The 19,780-nt window shown below is 46.4% G+C and overlaps 1 protein-coding gene across 1 annotated transcript in view; it reads right to left on the reverse strand.

Annotated features, from left to right (window-relative positions):
• FBXO21 (F-box protein 21) overlaps positions 1 to 19,780 on the reverse strand; it is a 46,353-nt gene that overhangs the window by 9,167 nt on the left and 17,406 nt on the right. The window contains exons 8-11 of the mRNA XM_034637979.1: positions 13,336 to 13,515; positions 11,884 to 12,016; positions 5,340 to 5,551; positions 3,667 to 3,824 (exon numbers count right to left, since the gene is read on the reverse strand). Coding sequence (XP_034493870.1) covers positions 3,667 to 3,824; positions 5,340 to 5,551; positions 11,884 to 12,016; positions 13,336 to 13,515 — 683 coding nt within the window. The remainder of the gene's footprint in view (positions 1 to 3,666; positions 3,825 to 5,339; positions 5,552 to 11,883; positions 12,017 to 13,335; positions 13,516 to 19,780) is intronic.

A 19,780-nucleotide genomic window follows, 5' to 3' on the forward strand; every position in this document is an offset into this window, starting at 1 on the left:
ATTAACCTGATCTAATCAAGCCTCAGACCTGATCAGCTTCCGGTTTACAGACAATACAGACAAGGAAAGTGAGACAGATCCAGAATGTTAGGCAATTTACAAGACAATAGTCCTGGACATTTCGAAAAGTGAAAGTCACATGAAAAAGGAAGAAAACAAAGTGAGGAATAAGGAAATGACTGGTCTTACTAAGAGAGGACTATGCCTTAGAGACATACCAACCAAGTGTGGGATCACTTGTGTGAATCCTGGCTGGATCATGATGTGAAAACAAACCAACAGCTATCAAAGTTACGCTGTGACAACTGGAAAATGTGACCACTGACCCAGTACGAGAGAGCAGATCACTGTTACTTGCTATGTGTGGTGATGTAACTACAGTAATGCAGAGAAGTGTCTTATTCTTAGAAGATGCGTGATTCAGAATTTAAGTCCTGATGTCTGCGATAGTCTCAAACGGTTCAGCAAAAACCTGAAATCTCTATCTAGAGACGAAACAAATATGGTAAATGCTAGCTGTTCAATCTAATGGAAGGTGTATGGGGTATTCGAGGTTTTAACCCTATTTTAAGCAAGTTCGAAAAATGCTCTCAAACCAAGTTGTAAAAACAGTTAGCATCTTATTAACAACCTGCTACTTACATTCATCTCATTATTATACACTTCCGTTTGTAAGCTGCTCTGTCAGAGAGATGTGAACATCTATGGGGCCTCAGCACCGGACAGGCAGACTGGGCTGTGGCTCTGCACTCCTGGAGCTTACTGGACTGACAGCCAGATGGTTCAACGGGAAACACTGCAACTCCCCTGACGGTGTGAGGACTCAGAGGGGGTGGGGTGTCAGGGAGCTCAAAGCAGGAACAGATGACTCGATCTGAGCTCTGTCAGAGAGTGGCGGGGGGGGAAAAGAGCCTGTTCGTAAGGGACAACCACCTTTGTGAAAACGTGAGAGAAGGACAGTCTCAAGGAATAACAAAGCTTGCTGGGCTGGAGTATGACGGAAGTGGGAACAGAAATGAAGCTGTGAGGGAGGGTCCAGGTCACCTCTGGGCCCTGCAGGGGAGTCTGGGAGATGCCAGTGAGAAAGCTGGCACAGAGCAAGCAAGGAATAACTGTGGCCCTGGAGGGGGAGGAGCCAGGAATGGCCCTGGAGGGGGAGGAGCTAGGAATGGCCCTGGAGGGGGAGGAGCCAGGAATGGGGGAGGAGCCAGAAACACAACAGATATTCAGGAGACGGAGTTGGTGTCATCTGCGGACTAACTGGACCAAGGAGGAGGGGGAAGGACAGAAGTCAGAGATGGTGGCGCAAGAACCCCTGAAGCACCCCTGAGCACCTCCAAGTGCACAGGGCCATGGCGCTCCCCGGACCCGTGATGCAGCACCTTGCTGGCATGCAGCCGACACTTGGGAAACCGCGACCGCGGGCCACCAGGACCCCTGGCAGAAGATGGCCAGCTCTCGTAGGCAAATACCAGCTGTTCACGTCCAATATTTTCTGAAAGCCTCAGAATTTAAAACTAAAAAAGGCAACTTGCTAACATTACCCACAATCAATTAGCTCAATCTGTTTTAGAATGTAAAAATGCAACCAGATATTAATTTTAATTTTTTTTTATGAAGTAATCACCATATCATAACTCTAAACTTAACATTGCATGTTTACTTAGATCTGTTAGAGATGAATTCCTGAATCTTCAAGACAGACGCCAAATTCAGAACACCTAAAATCAAATACCTGGTTTTATTGACTCTGAAAAGCCCATTTTAAAGTTAATATAAATGTTTCTAAGAACTCAGAACTGGACATCTTAACATCAACCCTCACAAGAAATGCATACACATGGCGGAGCTGTGGACACTGGCGTGCGGTACTGAGGAAGTCCCCTTTGTTCTTACAATATGTTCTAGGACATATGATGGGAAATGCTTACCAAGTGATCAGTGGGGGTGCAAAGAGTCCACAAAGTCAAGTTTTTAAATCATTTGTTGGTTTTTAGACATCGTTAGTATGATGGGTTTTTGTTTGGTTTTGTTTTTAATTTGAGAGAGAGAGAGAGAGCACAAACAAATGGAGGGAGGGGCAGAGGAAGAGGGAGGGGCAGAGGAAAAGGGAGAAAGAATCCCAAACCGCCTCCACGATGAGCCAGGAGCCTAGCACGGGGCTCGATCCCACAACCCTGAGATCATGACCTGAGCCAAAACCAAGAGTAGGACGCTCAACCAACTGAGCCACCCAGGCGCCCCTATGTGATTTTTTTTTTTTATATGGCACAACTTCAAAAGTCAGATACAATCTCTATTGGCCCCTTCCTCTGACACGGGCACACACAGACCCTCTCCTACCACTGTCCCATTATACTGATGGAGGTTAAGTGACCTGCAGCCTCAATGAACAGGCTTTCTCTTGATTCTATATACAACTGTCTTTCAACTTCTGATGAATTAACACAAATAGGAAACTTTCTAGTCTTCTCATACTTCTAAGATTTTTACACATTCAATATTTCTGTTACTGCCTTTACCAACACAATATGGAGTTAGGTCAAACCTACGTTTGAGGTCAGACACGGAAAGGTGTGGCAATGACAGTTAAGGACATGTCTCTCTGCCAGGGTGCTAGCTTCAAAGTCATACTCTGTTACGCTGAAGAGTGAATGAGCCCACGTGCCTCAGTTTCCTCACATATAACACGAGTACGATGATGAGAATAGTAAGTGTAGCTCTCAAATGCAGTTAATATACATCAGAACACTGCCTGTCACAGAGAAGAACTACATTAGCATTCATGGCCTTTTTTTTTTTTTTAGTAATCTCTACACCCAACGTGGGGCTTGAACTCATGACCCCGACATTAAGAGTCGCATGCTTTTCCAACTGAGCCAGCCAGGCCCCCTTCATTTGTGTTCATTTTTATTCAAAAAATGAAAGCTGTGAATGAATGCCTTGACAGGTAGCCATGAAAGAAATTCATCCCATTAAATGGAGGAACAAAGAAAAGGGAGACCCACACTGCAGGCATCTGTCTCTAACCTGCCTCCGCAGGCCCCATCCGTCCCCACCTCAGGAATCCCCTGGACTAGCGCCTATCAGAGCTGGCGGTGGCCCCAAACACCACCAAGCACCTGCTGACCAAGCACCAGGAGCTCTCAGAGCCAGTGCTGTGGGCTGCAGTTCCCATCGTGGCCACTCGAGGGCTTCTCCGGGGAGCATAGCTGGCTGCTCGTCTCAGGACGCCAGAGGTGCTAGGGTAGTCCCCCCAGCAGTGTCCACTCATTGCCCTCCAGCTCCAACAGGCCATAGGGGCAGGGCACAGGCTGGCCTTCTCTGCCTGGAGGGAGCCAACTGCAGGGCCCGGCAAGCAAGACTTTCAGGAATTTGATTGGCAAAGGTAATGACCAATCAGAACAGAGGTCGGCAACAGCACCGGAACAGGGTCCTCGGTATGGTGGTGATGGAGGGGAGAATCTCGGGACGGTGACTATTTAACCCATGGCACGGCAACACTAGGGCATACCTATCCATGTTTAGCAGAGTATTGGCCTGATGAGGTTAGCCATGGGACAACTGTCATCTCTAAATAACACTGATGACTGTGCCCACAGTATCAAATGTGTACTTAAGATGTGCCTGCGTGTCATTACAGGTACAAATGAACTAGCTACTTACCTTGCGCTGCATATCTACAAGAACCATCCTCCACCAGAACATTATAGAAAGGCTGATGATGGCCATGAGGCAGGCTGTGGACGTTCATGTTTCGGATCCACTCGTGTCCCATCATGCAGGTGGGGTCCCAACCATAGATCACACAGTTATAGCCATACCTAATCAACATAAGAGCAGCGGCAAATCAGTTCCCCGGGGCCCGATCACGGCGACTATGGGATATAAAAATAATGGCTTGGTTCTCTGAAGCTCGTGTCCTTATAAACTTACCTGCGTTGATCCCTGTTAAGCATTTTTCAGGACACTCTTGGCCCCCTTTATAAGCCCCTCTTATTATCAACATAGCACCTCAGCTGGAAAAGAATAAACTTCAACCAACTGTCATGGGACAACAACGGGTCATCCAAATGGAATGGGTATCAAGACTCAGGCCTGAGAGCAATGCACAGTATTAGTGGAACAAAGGCCTAGATACAAAATGTAGAATTCCTAAGATAGCTTCATGACACAGGACAGGTTTAAGATTCCTTAAATCAGGTATGAAAAATTCAGTCCCTAACAGCAAAGAGTACTCAATCAATTTAATAGTGTTACAGGAGCCAGATTCAAGCAGACTGTTAAAAACACACAGGGTGACGGGGGCAAGAACAACTCTGACTAGACTGATGTGATGAGGTGAAGGAATTGTCTGTCTTTCCTTAGATACGACAAGAGGATGGTAAATGTACTTTTAAACAACGCAGCAAGCCTTTACCTTTTAGGTACATATACTGCAACAGCTACAGAAAGAATGACGTCTGGTATGGGCTTGGGGAGGTGGGGGTGGGGACAGTGAAAGCTGACCCTCACAATGGCTGAAACTGGGTATGGGAGCATTCCTTAGTTCACTCTACTCGTCTCCACTGATATATGTCTGAAACTTCCATAATGCAGTTGACAAAAAAAGGATGCAATGAAAGAACGAAGAACGCTAGCCCCAAATCAGGAAAAGGTATTTGCAATGTATACGCATACAGAAACCAGCAGCAGGACACAGGACTATGAAACAACAAGAAAGACAAGTAACTCAGGTGAAAAATAAGAGTACTTGAAGAGGTGCTTCATAAAAGGAAACCTGAAGGAGCTGCTTTTTGTACATTTACTAGTCAGTCTGCATAATCAGACTGCAATCAGGGAAACGCAAACGAAAACCACAAAGAAATACCGTTTGTCATTTACTACGTAAGTGCATTCTCAAAGGTCTGGCAAGAACACAGGTCAGTGAGAACAGGAACCCTCCCCTCCTATCTGCTCCGAGCCTGCCAAGGAGACATTCAGCACAGTTGCCATGGAGACAGTTTAATTTCGCCTATTAACCGACCACGCGCATGCCCTACAACCTACCGGACCCTACCCGCAACTCAGATTCAAGGGGATGGAGATGAAAAGAAGCAACAGGACAATGAGGAAATGAGAGAAAAAACCCGCTGCTTACAAATCGTCCGTTAGAAGACTCGCAGTTAGGAACGCGAGTCCCTTCTGACAAAACAAAGAGTAGATCCAGTTCAGACCAGTTCAGCCTCCGGTGGTTTCTGCGGTGGACACTCAGATGCGGTGGCTCCTGAGAAGCGTGCTCGGGGGGCACGCTGCGCGTCCTCTGCAGCCGCGTGGGGACGGACACCACAGGCACTCACCTCTTATGCTTCATAATGAGCCCAATGGAGTAGCAGACGTCTCTGTGCTTCTCATGGGAGCGCAGCTTCACCTCCACGCCCACCTCCTCCTTCTTGCGCTCAATGTGCTCTAACGTGTGCTGCACCAGATAGCCCACCGCCCCGTGCTGCCCGGGGTCTAGGGTTTGAATGTGCTGGAGGATGTCAAGCACCTTCAAGACAAGACAGAAAGACTAGGAGATAATATTTTCATTTAGGCCTTTTCTTTTTCGCAGCACGGGATTTAGATCTACATAACCTGGCAAAGGACGGCAAGGCGGGGCCATGCTGCTGGCCCACGTGGCTGTGAGCTGGTGGTCTCCCTTCTAAGGCTGGGCACTGGCCCCAGACCTTCCAACCAGTGGGAACACAGGAGTTACTGAGGAACACAGTGTGCTGGAATAAGCATAGGGTAGGAGGCCACGGCTTGCCACCCACGGGCACGTCTGGATTAGGGAACTCTCAAAGATTCTAACACTCTTGGTGAAGTGTGGGGATTTCAATTTTCATACACCAAAAGGAGACAATTTTAATCTGCCACTCGTCAACTGCGAGGTCAAAGAACTGCAAAGCTGCTTTGGTCCAGACCAAGGGGCCATTTGACAGAGCTGCCTCTGCTGCAAAAGGTGGAAGGGGAGACAGAAAAGTCACCCGAGCGATGCAAATTAGCTGAGCTGATGAAGACCTGTCTCAGGTCAGAAGTGTCTCAGAGCGCGTACTGAGCGTTTCAATTACTCTAACTCCCAGTGCAACGCTGTACTCAAGCGGGCAAGGAGAAACCACGTCTCTGTGGAATGGAAAGGACTAAACCGCGAGCAGCAAAACCGTCTGACTCCAAGGTCACGGTTTTTCCTACTGTACACGGTGCCTCTTAGGAAAAATGCAAATTCAAATAAAGTTTTACACAGACACACAACCACCCAGCACCCATTCTATGACAGCATTCAGCAGAGGTTCTCGGACATGTTCCCCCAAGGGAACAGGATCTCTCCTCTTTATGGAGTTCTAAGACAGAGCATGCGAGCAGACAGAATGACCTGGATTCTAGTCCCAGATCTGTCAAACTGGCTGGTTTTACCTTTAAATTAGTTTATTCACTTATCAAAAGATGATTAATAACTGTCCTATTTCCTGATATATTTTGACCCAGTAAAGTGTTGTGAAAACTAGTTTTTCGCAACGTAGTAGGATGTTATTTGGAAACCTAATCTTGCCTTCCAGACTGAGACTTGCAGGATCTCAGTATTTACTGAGCACTGCTTCTCCGCTGATCAATGTACCCAGCCCGTCACGTCTCTTACTTCGTTTACTCCTCCCAAGCTGAAGGTTGGCAGTACCATCAGTGCGGACTTCCAGAAGAGGAATCAGGCACTGTGAAGTTAAGGAACTTGCCTGACGTCCCAGGGCTGAGGGGAGGGAGGATGTGGACCCGAGGCTGACTCTGAATCTGAGGTCTCAACCACCATTTTACCAAAGCGAGAGCAGTAGCATTTTCATTCACTGTTAAGAAAATGGACTGAACGGTATGACCCTAAGCGCCTCAAAGGCAGCTTCAGCCAGTAGCAACTGAGAGCCGGTTTCCACCCACATCCCACCTCTAGTGGTGTGCTTTCAGTTGGGGGACACGAACAGTATGTATCCTTTGTAGCAAAAAGCATGGGATTTGAATGGTGAGTTTCTATGTCCTATGCTTGCATATTGCTTCCCTTGTGCTCCCGTACGCAGTTCCAAGTACAGCTGACCCTTGAACAACACGGTTTGAACTGCATGGGTCCATTTACCCGAGGATTGGTTCTAGTACAGGGCTGTAAATCTATGTTCTCTTTGTGATTTTCTTAGTAACATTCTCTTTCCTCTAGCTTACTTTATTGTAAGAACACAGTATGTTTTCATATCACACGTTCAATATGTTCATCAACCATTTGTTATCAGTAAGTCTTCTGGTCAATGGCAGGCTGCTAGTTAAGTTCTGGGGGGGTCAAGTCATATGTGGATTTTTAACTGCATCAGGGGCCAGCACCCCAACCCCCAGGTTGCACAAGGGCTGACTACAGTTACTTCTGACGGCACTTCCATGACATTCTGCAGACACAGCTCCCCTCCCTCATGAGAAGCCCCTCCCTGGCAGGTAAGTGGAACAGATGTAACTCTTCTAAGCACAGAGGAAGTCTCCAACTCACTCAGAGTATCAGGAGGAAACAAGGTTCAGGGGTAATGATGGCCTCCAGAAACAGAAAAGATACCATGATGGGGTCCTGCTGTGCTCTTGAAAAACAGCACTGATGGTAGGCTGCCTTGATGTCTCCAACCAAATGTCTAGGCCAATAATCCCAGGAGCCCACAATTTTGGGGGTAGAGCTCTTAGAATGGGGGGGGGAGAGCTATCACTCATGATTGGCAACCTTTACTATAAAGAGCCAGAGAGTAAATACTTCAGGCTTTGTGGGCCATATGGTCTCTGACCCAACTACTCTTCTCTGCCCCGTGGCTGGAAAGCAGCCAGAGACACAGAGTAAACAAATGGGCCTTGAAATGTGCCTTCAATGAAACATCACAGGCCAAGGGGCAGAGCCTGCCCACCCTGTTCTGTCCTCCTAACTACAGGTTTCCCCCGTGGCTCTCTATGATGTGCTTGGCTCCACGCCTCGGATATCCACTTGTCTGTGCTGCTTTTGGGGCTTTCAGCCACCGGGTGCTGATGTGGGGAGCCCCTGTCGAATGCCTTCAGAGAGCTGCCCTCGATGGCTCCAGGTTGTATCAAATCCAACATACCCCAAATTGAACACTTTCTCCTGCCCCTGAAACAAGTCTGTTCTCCAAACACTCACTCTTAATGAGTGTTTCCAACCGTCTTCCTTGTTGGAAAAGCGGGACAGCCTCTTCCTCACTATCTAATGAAGTTATGTCATTTCTTAATCATTCATTCCAACATCTTTTTGAGCACGTACCACGTCGTGGGAATGGTGTTAAGAGCAAGGGGAGTAGCTATGGTGAAGAACAAAGCAAATGTGGTCCTTGTCCTTAGAGAGCCTAGTCCATGGCAAAGGCAGAGTAGATAAATAGCCATGGTATCCTCACAGAAAGGTCTTCGAAAGGACGAGCACACAACTGGTGGGGCGGGGGCAGCTGATAGCCGCGGAGGGGCCGAGGAAGGGCTTTCAGAGGCGAAGCCGAAGCTGAAGCCCAGCAGAAGGTAGCTGGCAAATGGGACCGAGGGCTAAGGAAAGGTGTTTTAAGCAGTGCTGCAGGCCATGCCGAGGACCAAGACAAAAGAACGGGATGAATGGAGGACGTGGAATACCAAAGGGGCAACCCTGAGAGCCAAGGAAGCTCAGGAAAGCAGGGCCAGACCCCGAGAACCTAGTAAGCCAGACTGAAGAGAATGAGCCAGATCTGCAAGGCACTGGAGTAGCCACTCAGAGGGTGTTGAGCATTTTATGAAGAGGACTCTGGCTGCAGTGTGTAAAGCGGGTTCAAAGGGTCTAAGAGAGGAGGGAAGAGTAGGCAGGCGGCCTCTGCAATAGTCTAGGAGACAGAGCCACGTGCAGACATGCAATGGACATGGAGGGGTGCCAGTCTGGGACCCAGGATCCAGGCAGGACGTCAGTCAGGAGCTGTCAGCCTACAGACGGTAACTGAAGCAAGGAGGGCCGGTGGCATCACCTCGGGGAATGCTGTAGAGACAACAGAAGTCTAAGAAACTACCCCGCGGTGCGGAGCCTCTAGGGAAGAAACACAGGACAAGGAACTAGCAAGAGCCTGAGAACCACGGGCCACAGAGTCAGAGGAACAGAGTGTTCTGAGCTACAAGCGGCCCCAGTGATCAAGAGAGATAAGGAAAGACAAGTTATCTATGGATCTGGCAACAAGAATGGTTTCAGTAAAAGGGGTCATTGGCTCCCTTGGCAAGAGCAGTGTGTATGGAGGGGGAATGATCCCCATGTTCCGGGACACGCGTGGGAGGCAAGCAGGAGGCCATCACAGGGCATGGCTGCATGTAGGCCCGGCTGGCCCGCCAGAACTTGAGCCCTGCAGGGGAGGAGAGAGATAAGGAGGCAGCCGCAGGGAAATGCCAGCGGGGCTGTCATGGGACTGCTTTTTGTTTTCTTCCCCAAAGATGAGAGATATTCAAGTCAGCAGAACACTGATGGCAGATAGGGGAAATAGAGAGTCGTACACAAAGGAAAACAGAGTGGGATCCAGAGCACAGGGGGTTGCCTTGGAAAACTGGAAGGACATCTTTTCCAGTGAGATGCAGAGGAGGAAAGGAGAAGGCAGGGCCAGGGGTCAAAACAAGGAGGGAGGTCTGGCAGCAGGAAGCAGAATGTGCCTGGACGCGGCTTTACCGACTCCCCCGTAGCCTGCTGGCCCACAGGGGTGAGGTGTGAGGGTGGGCCCAGCTGCCAAACTGCCCTCCCAGAACTCCTGAGCCATCAACACCCGTGCAGGTGGCCTCAGCAGGTTACCGACTTCTGCCCTCTTGGTTTCATTATTTATAGAATGACAAAAACCCAGCATCCACCCCACAGGGTTGAAAGGAGGTGTCTGATAAGTGCCAGCGACTTCTCAAAATGTGACCATTCTACACTCTCTCCTTCCATCACAGCCACAGGAGCCCTGCATTTCAGCCACAGTGACTCAGTGGACCAGTGTTTACCTCTTCCTGATTTACTTCAATTGAAAACAAGGTGACTTTCCCGTCTTCCCAGCTGGAAATGTTTCCCTTTTAGCTAGTAAGGCCAAACTAATGCCAAGCCATCCAGAAACTGATTCAAAAAATATCTTACACACACACACACTCAGGTTTACATGCACATGTGTATGTATATAAACCCTCGTCAGGAGGGCCTGTAGCAGCATGGAGCTGGCCCACCTCTGTGCCACGGACAGGAACAACCTACTTTTCTGTCCTCTGAAATGCTTTCCCACCCTCCAAGGTCCAACTCAAACCCCTGTTCTGGAAAGGAGCCTTTTCCAATTGTTTCAGCGTCCCCTGCATTCTTCCTCCTCAGGTGCCCCAGTTTTGCTGCTCTGTCTCAGGTGTCGCTTCCCTAGCTCAAGGACACACTTACGGCACTGGGAACGAGCCACTCTGCATTCCTGATTCCCAAACAAGGGGGCATCTAGGTACTTGTTCCCAGAAGCAAATAAATGGTTGTTGTGAAGAAAAGTGTTCTGTGCATAAGCAATTTAGAACTTGTTTTAGTGACATCTGTTGGCAGGACGGCACTCCTGGACCATCCAAGGAGGACACTAAGGTACGTCCCCGGTGGACAGCGTAAGCACTAAACTGAGTCCCTCATCAAAGGTAAGGATGTGGGAGATCCTGCAGACTTTCCCCCAGAGCAGAGGTTCACTTTACCCCTTCTAAGGCTCATGTGTAATTAAAGGGCAGTTTACGTATAAAAAACCATGCTTTGAGAGGGTCTCTGCATTCTACAGATTATCACGAAATTCCTTAATTAAAGAAAAAACTGACAGGAATTAGTGATGTAGACCCCAGTATCAAAAATAACATGTAAAGTAAAAACAAACAACTGAGCTCTAGCCAAGGTCGTTTCAGCAGACACTCCAGTTCTACGAGATCACAGGATGTTTTGGGAGGACATCTGCTACCCGGACGACACACGGCATCTTAAGATAGGAGCCTTGGGATTTTCCTACTGATGTGCCCTTTCTTAGAACTATTTTAGACCTCCGAAGTGGGGAATAAATGAGCCAGTTTAAATCTGTGCAATGTGGAGTCAAACTATTTACCACTCTCTAATAACATGAGCAGATGATTTTATGGTAATGCCCCTGTGAGCACCCTGAACGAAAATTCTCTCGACAGGCTGCTCTAAACAAACAAAATGGATTATTAACATAGTCCCATGGCAAAGCCAGAGCACTATGGAGATGCACAGCTGCTCCCCACGCTGGAACTGCTGGACTCACACCCCTGTCGTCCCCCAGCTCGCTGAGGAGCGTTTCTGATCGCAGTCACCGCGGCCCTCTCGAAGGGCTTGCCGCTAGCCACAGGGGCCGTAAGGAAACGGAGAAGCCCACGTGGGACTGTATCACAACTCAGCAGCTTTCCAAGACAGAGACAGTCCTTCAAGGCCAGCAGCCGGACCCGAATACATCCAAGATTCAGTTTTTCCTTGTCGAACAGGGGTGTTTATGTACGGTCCGTTTCCATGCTAACAGCACAGCTGGGTGGGGAACATTTAAAGTTATATTTCCCTATGCGGAGTCGGGGTGACCTGGGGCCAACATGTTTGGGCAGCAGCGGGTGAGTCGCAGAGCTGAGGCCTTGTGGTTCTCGGTGTTTAAGGCACAGACCACAAAGAGAACTCCTAGCAGCATCACCAATTTTTTTAGAATAAAGGAGACAAAAAAACACTTACTTGATGGGTCAAGATTGGGAGAGTGCATCAATTTATGTTTATCCAGGCTGATATAAGAATAAACTTCCAAGAGCCGCCTTTCAAGCTAGAATGTCCCTCTCTAGCGCAAGAGCAAAGCAGCAAAGTAAAATAATTACCTTCTCTGGCCAGATCCCCAGGTGGAAGTAGAGCCTGGCTTGAAGGAGGAGGAGCTGCACCTGGTCCGGGTACATCGCCAGATACAGATCCAACGAGTCTCTCAGGAGCTGGTAGGACTGGTCGATGCCTTCCCTGGCAGGGGAAATACATCACGGTCTTACTCTGCTTGCTTCTGAGCCGAGACCCTCCTTTTCAAAAAGGCCCAGGTTGTAAAAGTAATGGACACAAATGTCACACCTTTTCTAATTCTGGCACTTCCTTTCTGTTCAGCAAGTAGTTACAATGATTTTCATAATAATAAATCCCAGAAGAAATAGAACTTTTGTACCCTGCTTTGGTGATGGGCATTAAATTAAAATAATAAACACTTTCATTATATAGTCACCTCAGTAACACTGTACATAATTAAAAATAAATTCTGAACAGATAGAGCACAGGGGACTTTTAGGGCGGGAAAACTGTTCTGCATGATACCACAGTGGTGGGTACATGTCGTTGTCATTTATCCAAACCCACAGAATGGACACCACCAAGAGTGAAGCCAAATGTCAACCGCAGACTCTGCTAATGACCCGACGGTGGAGGTTCATCAGCCATAACTAATGTCCGGCTATGATGCGGGACAGCCTGGAGGGGGGGAGGAGGGCAGGGGCGATAGGAGAACTCTCTGTACTTTCTGCTCGGTTTTGTTATGAGCCTAAAGTTTTCTCGAAACAAATAAAATCTATTTAAAAAGAAACAAAGAATTCCACCATGAGGCAGAAAACTGACTCCAACACACAACCTTCTATTTTCCCTGTAAGACAAATTTTCTTTGACTCAGAAGCAAAATAGTTTCATACTTTTGTTTGTTTTCTTATCTAAGTGATAGAAATGTATAAATCAATGCGCGCCTGGGTGGCACAGCGGTTAAGCGTCTGCCTTCGGCTCAGGGCGTGATCCCGGTGTTCTAGGATCGAGCCCCACATCAGGCTCCTCTGCTGGGAGCCTGCTTCTCCCTCTCCCACTTCCCCTGCTTGTGTTCCCTCTCTCGCTGGCTGTCTCTATCTCTGTCAAATAAATAAATAATCTTTAAAAAAAAAAAAAAAAAGAAATGTATAAATCGAGAGACGACAAAGCAGTTGGACGTGAGAACATCCTGCCCCTGAAAAACAACCCTTACCCATCTAAAATATTCCTGTTACTAAAGAATGCTTTCAGTACTACAGAGAGCTTGTCCAAGTGTACTGCAAAGGTGTCAAAGAAGAGTCACTTAGCACATCTTAAACCGGGACAGCACCGTGTCACGGGGATGAGTTTCTTCCTGCAGTGGGTCGACAGCTGTAGATAATCCCAACTGCACCCCACAGCATCCACGGCCTCGCTGCATTGAATAAAATCGTCGGTGAGGCCATCCTCGCCTCCAAAGACATGCCCTCGGCACAAGTGCTGGAAAACCAAGAAAACCTTACCGCTTTCCCAGGCTTAAAAGGTTTCCCACCATTCGCTGTAACACCTTCTTCACGTTGACCACCCCGTACAGCGCCGCCGTCACGTGCTGGCCGATCAAGTATTCACACTCCTTCACGGTCAGCTGCTTCCCCTTCCCGAAGGCATCGATGTAGATGTAGTCAAAGATGTCCAGGCTCGCCCTGTACAAACGACACGTGTCGTTAGCCTGATCTCGGGTCGGAGCTGAGCCAGGCAATATCTAACCACCCCCCCACCACACCAGTAAGTAGCTCAAATTAGAGCCTGAATATTAACACAGCTGCATTTCTACCTAAAAATATTAAGGCCTTGTTTAAAGTTAAAAATCTGGGGTGTCTGCCTTCGGCTCAGGGTGTGATCCCGGCGTTATGGGATCGAGCCCCACATCAGGCTCCCTCCGTTGTGAGCCTGCTTCTTCCTCTCCCGCTCCTCCTGCTTGTGTTCCCTCTCTCGCTGGCTGTCTCTATCTCTGTCGAATAAATAAATAATAAAATCTTTAAAAATAAAAAAATATAAAAAATAAATAAATAAAGTTAAAAATCTGACCCTTTATACATGCCCTGCTGCGTTAAGACTGCAGGACACAGATGTTTAAGGAACAGCACTGATGGATGCCATCAAATACAGTTTTGGGGGGAGATTAAGCCAGACTAAACCAAGTTTGAGAGAGAACAAACTAGAATGTATTGACCTGGTCTATAAAATTCTCAGAAGTTCGGCTCAGAGCAATACTGATGGAAGGCCCGAGGCCCTCCACACACCCCACAGATCTGCACCATTAGTGTCTATGAGGAAAGTTATGGAGCCCTGCCTGCAACTCTGCAGACACGCTCAGGTGGGCAGCCAGGGCTCAGCCTGGGAGCCTGCGCCAGACTAGAGAGCGGAGCCCCTGCCCTTGGCCACGCCGCCCCTTCCATGAACCATGCTCTCGAACACAGTGGTGGCCCTTGTTGAGTGGAACGGTTGGAGGAGGTCACATAAAGCTGTCCTCAGCGCATTACCAAGAACATTCTATGAGGATTCCCGAGGGATTTAGGGGGTCTCTGTCTCAGGGAGAGTCATGTTTTTTTTCTTGAGCGGCCGTTTCACTTTGATCTTATGCCCACCGTAAGCCATGTTAAGAGATTTTTTGGGGGGCTGCTTTAAAAAGCCCAGTCAGATTTCTTCCTAGAGTCCTATCGATATCCTTTCTGTGGCAAGACACATGGAACGTTCCACAAAAAAGGGATGCTCTTCAACTCTTTTTATGAGTCTAGGAGAACCCTGCATATACACACAAATTTATAGGCAAAAATCCTAAATAAAACATGAGCAAATCATATAACAACATATTTTTAAAAATCCATATGATTAAGATAGATGTACCCCAAGGATTAAAGGAGAATTGAATGCTAACAATTCTATTTCAGCATATGCAGTCTAAAAGAGAAAGCCGGGGCGCCTGGGTGGCACAGCGGTTAAGCGTCTGCCTTCAGCTCAGGGCGTGATCCCGGCGATCTGGGATCGAGCCCCACATCAGGCTCTTTCGCTATGAGCCTGCTTCTTCCTCTCCCACTCCCCTGCTTGTGTTCCCTCTCTCGCTGGCTGTCTCTATCTCTGTCAAATAAATAAATAAAATCTTTTAAAAAAAAAAAAATAAATAAAAAATAAAAAAAAATAAAAGAGAAAGCCGTATGATTGTATCAGTAGACAAAGAAAGGAGTTTTTAGGGGAAAAAAAAAACTAATGCCCACTTTTTTTTTTTGACAGAGAGAGAGACAGCCAGTGAGAGAGGGAACACAAGCAGGGGGAGAGGGAGAGGGAGAAGCAGGCTCCCAGCGGAGGAGCCTGATGTGGGGCTCGATCCCAGAACACCAGGATCACCCCTGAGCCAAAGGCAGATGCTTAACGACTGAGCCACCCAGGCGCCCCTAATGCCCACTTTTTAATAAAATTGAAGCAAACTAGAAATTTAGAAGGCAGCTCTGTCTGATAAACCCAATGAAAGGAAATACCCCAAACATCATGTTTGATGGTGAAATTTTAAAAGCATTCCACCTAGGGCCCTCTGGGTGGCTCAGTCGGTTCAGCATCTGCCTTCGGCTCAGGTCATGATCCCAGGGTCCTGGGATCGCATCCTGCATTGGGCTCCCTGTTCAGTGGGGAGTCTGTTTCTCCTTCTCCCTCCACTGCTCCCCCTGCTTGTGTGCTCTCTCTCTCTCAAATGAATGGATACAATTTTTCTAAAGCTTTTATTTATTTATTTGTCAGACAGAGAGGGCACAAGCAGGGGAGTGGCAGGCAGAGGGAGAAGCAGGCAAAGGGAGAAGCACGATCCACGCTGAGCAAGGACCCCGATGCGGGACTTGATCCCAGGACCCCGGGATCAGGACCTAAGCTGAAGCCATATGCTTAACCGACTGAGCCACCCAGGCGTCCCTGAATGGATAAAATCTTAGGTAAGTAGGTAGGTAGGTGAGTCGGTCGGTCGGAAGGAAGGAAGAAAGGAAGGAAGGAAATAAATAAATTAATAATAAATGAATGAATGAATGAATGAATGCATTCCACCTAAAGTCCTACCGAAGACAAGGGTACCTGCTATCACTGTTTCTACTCAACTTTGTGCCAAGAGGACCCAGTCAGCAGAGTAAGTACAAGAAACAGAAACGTACAAAGGCTAGGAAGAAAAGAAAAACTGTCACAATTCACAGGCAATATGACACTCTACACAGAAAATCCAAGAGTTCACAATAAACTCTAATAATTTATTCAGCAAAGGGATTATCAGATCTGTATCTAAATAGCAATCAGACACAAAAACTACCATTTACAACAGCAACAAACATTTAGGGTTCTTAATGAATAAAACTAACAAAATGTCAAAGAACTCCATGAAGAAAACAATAAAATCGTTTTAAGGAGGCACCTGGGTGACTTATTCAGTTAAGTGTCTAACTCTTCATTTCAGCTCAGGTCATGATCTCAGGGTCATGAGATGGCCCTGTGTGTGTCCAGGTCCGAGCTGAGCGTGGAGCCCGCTTCAGATTCTCTCTCTCCCTCTCCCCTTCCCTCTCTAAAAGTAAATAAGTAAGTAAGTAAATAAAATCTTAAGAACATTAAAGACAAATGTGTAAGGAAGTATCACGTTCACAGACAGACTTGGTAGTGAAACACTGACGACATTGTTCACATTCATCTATGAATCCAATCCAATATCCATATGGGCTTTTGAAGGAGCCTGGTAAATGAATTCTAAATCGATAGAAGAGCAAAAGGCTAAGAACAGCCATGGGAATTTCGAAGAACTCAATGCAGGTCTGACCAGCAGGAAATAGTAATGATAAAGTTACAGTAAGTAAGAGAATACGGTGTTCGTGCAGGGACAGAGCAGAGACCACAGGCACGAGGAACACTGGTGGAAGTGAGGACTTGTGGGGCCTGCAGCCCCACTGATGCCAGGGGGCTCGAGTTTACTTCTGCCAGGTGCCTGGAGTGCTGACAAATGACTTCACTGCTCAGCTGCACTGCTAGTGTACGTTTGCTGTAGCCTAAGGAAAAATGACAGTTACCACGCACAACTGTACCCAGCAATAAGTTACTATGGCAAATAATACGGTAATTGGACTTTTAAATGCTTTATACCACGCAGAGATCCTTGGTGGATTATTACATGGCCATTTAAGAACATTTTTGAGGTATTTGGGGAAATTGGTTGGGTTATTTAGAGAGAATGGGCTGAAAAAGCATATTTCCCATTTACAATAACAGAAAATGGGTGTCTGCTGTCCAAAAATAAAGCCATGCAACACATTTTAGAAACAAATATTTGGAAAAGAAGGGAAGCCCATATATACCATTTAAGGAAATATATATATGTAATGAACTACAAAAATCTGCATGGAAATAACAAAACTTTCAGATAACTAGTGGGTATCTCTGCAGAGCAGAGGAGGAAGAAGGGGATGAGGAAGCATACCTAGGAGATTCCAATGATACGTGTTTTATTTCTTAAACTAGGTGTAGAAATATAGACGAGTGTGGCGCGTGGGTGGCTCAGCTAGTTGAGGGGATGTCTGACTCTTGATTTTGGCTCAGGTCATGATCTCAGGGTCCTAGGATGGAGCCCCGAGTCGGGATTCATGCTGAGTGTGGAATCTGCTTGAGACTCTCCCTCTCCCTCGCCTTCTCCCCTCCCCCAACTTATGCGTGTCCACACTCTCTCTCTCAAATAAATCAATCTTTAAAAAAACCCCACAAAATACAGAGATAAGCTATACCTTTCTTCTAGGTATGTGTCACAAATTCTACTAGGTGTATAAAGTGCTAGGTCATCTCAATCCTCCAAACTACTTGAAAAACATGTGCCCCATGATTCACAGACTAAAAAACTGAGGCTCAAAGGAAGCCAACTTCAAAGCTCAGGTATTTTCTATTACTCCACTCATCAGAGGGTATCACAGTCATTCAAAGAACTGGATATAATTAAATAACATTGTTTCTTTTTCCTCTAAATGGAACATTCAATAAGAGATAGTTTTGCCTACTTGATGAACTGTTTTCTTTCAGAAAATCTAAGCTCCAGCTGATAAGAAATCGAGCATTTGCTCTGCACATGAGTAAGAAATGGCCACCCTGTCCTCTCTCCCATCTCCTTCCCTACCCTCCCGCCCCCCTTCTTCTCTCTCTGGTGGTGGGGGGGGGACATTTTATGAAGACTACAAAGTAAGACTTTCTTTAAGAACTCTTTGATCTAGATGGACTTCACAGATATATTCAGAACATTTCATCCTAAAACAGCAGAAAACACATTCTTTTCAAGTACACTTGGGACATTCTCCAGAATACATCACATACTGGGTCACAAATCAGGCCTTACCAAATACAAAAAGATTGATAGCATACCATACATCTTTTCTGACCACAACACTATGAAATTTAAAGTCAACCACAAGAAAAAATTTGGAGAGACCACAAATATGTGGAGATTAAGTAATATGTTACTAAACAATGAATGGGTCAACCAAGAACTCAAAGAAGAAATTTAAAAAATACATGGAAATAAATGAAAATGAAAACACAACTGTCTAAAACGTCTGGGTTGCAGCAAAGGTGGTCATAAGAGGGAAGTATATAGCAGTGCAGCAATACAATACCTTAAGAAGAAAAAGCCCAAATAAACAATCTAACCTTCCAGCACCTAAAGGAGCTGGAAAAAGAACAAGAAATGAAACCTAAAGTCAGCAGAACAAGGGAAATAAGACAGATTAGAGCCGAAATAAATGATACAGAAACAAACCAACCAAAAAAAACAAAAATAAAAACAAAAATGGTAGAACAGATTAACAAAACCAGGTACTGGTTCTTTGAAAAAATTAATAAAATTGATAAACTTCCAGCTAGACTTATCAAAAAGAAAAGAGAAAGGACCCAAATAAATAAAAATCACAAATGAGACAGGAGAAATAACAACCAACACCACAAAAACAGATACAATTATGGAATATTATGAAAAATTGTATGTCACCAACTCAGACAGTCTGGAAGAAATGGATAAATTCCTAGAAACATATAAACTACCAAAACAAACAGAAAGAAATAGAAAATTTGAACAGAGCAATAACTAGCAAAGACACTGAATCAGTAATAAAACAAAAAATCTCCCAACAAAGAAAAGTCCAGGGTCAGACGGCTTCACAGGTAAATTCTACTAAACATTTAAAGAAGAATTACTACCTATTCCTCAACTATTCCAAAAAACAGAAAAAGAAGGAAAACTTCCAAACTCCTTCTATGAGGCCAGCATTACCCTGATTCTAAAACCAGATAAAAGCTCTACTAAAAAAGAACTACAGGGGCACCTGGGTGGCTCAGTCAGTTGAGCATCAGACTCGATTTCGGCTGGGGTCATGATCATAGGGTCGTGAGACTGAGCCCTGAATTCGGCTCCACGCTCAGCATGGAGTCTGCTTGTCCTTCTCCCTCTCCCCACATTGGTGCACATGTGTGTGCGCCACCACAAATAAATAAAAGAAATCTTAAAACAAAATTACAAGCTAATATCCCTGATGAACATGAATGCAAAATTCTCAACAGGGGTGCCTGGGTGGCACAGCCGTTAAGTGTTTGCCTTTGGCTCAGGGCGCGATCCCAGCCCCACATCAGGCTCCTCCGCTAGGTTCTTCCTCTCCCACTCCCCATGCTTGTGTTCCCTCTCTCGCTGGCTGTCTCTGTCAAATAAATAAATAAAATCTTTAAAAAAAAAAATTCTCAACAAAATACTAGCAAACCAAATCCAATACATTAAAAGAATCATTCAGGGGCGCCTGCCTTCGGCTCAGGTCATGATCCAAGGTCCTGGGATTGAGTCCCGCATCAAGCTCCCTGCTCAGAGGGAAGCCTGCCTCTCCCTCTCCCACTCCCCCTGCTTGTATTCCTTTTCCCGCTGTC

This window comes from Ailuropoda melanoleuca, chromosome 12, assembly GCF_002007445.2.
Source record: "Ailuropoda melanoleuca isolate Jingjing chromosome 12, ASM200744v2, whole genome shotgun sequence".
NCBI lineage: Eukaryota > Metazoa > Chordata > Mammalia > Carnivora > Ursidae > Ailuropoda > Ailuropoda melanoleuca.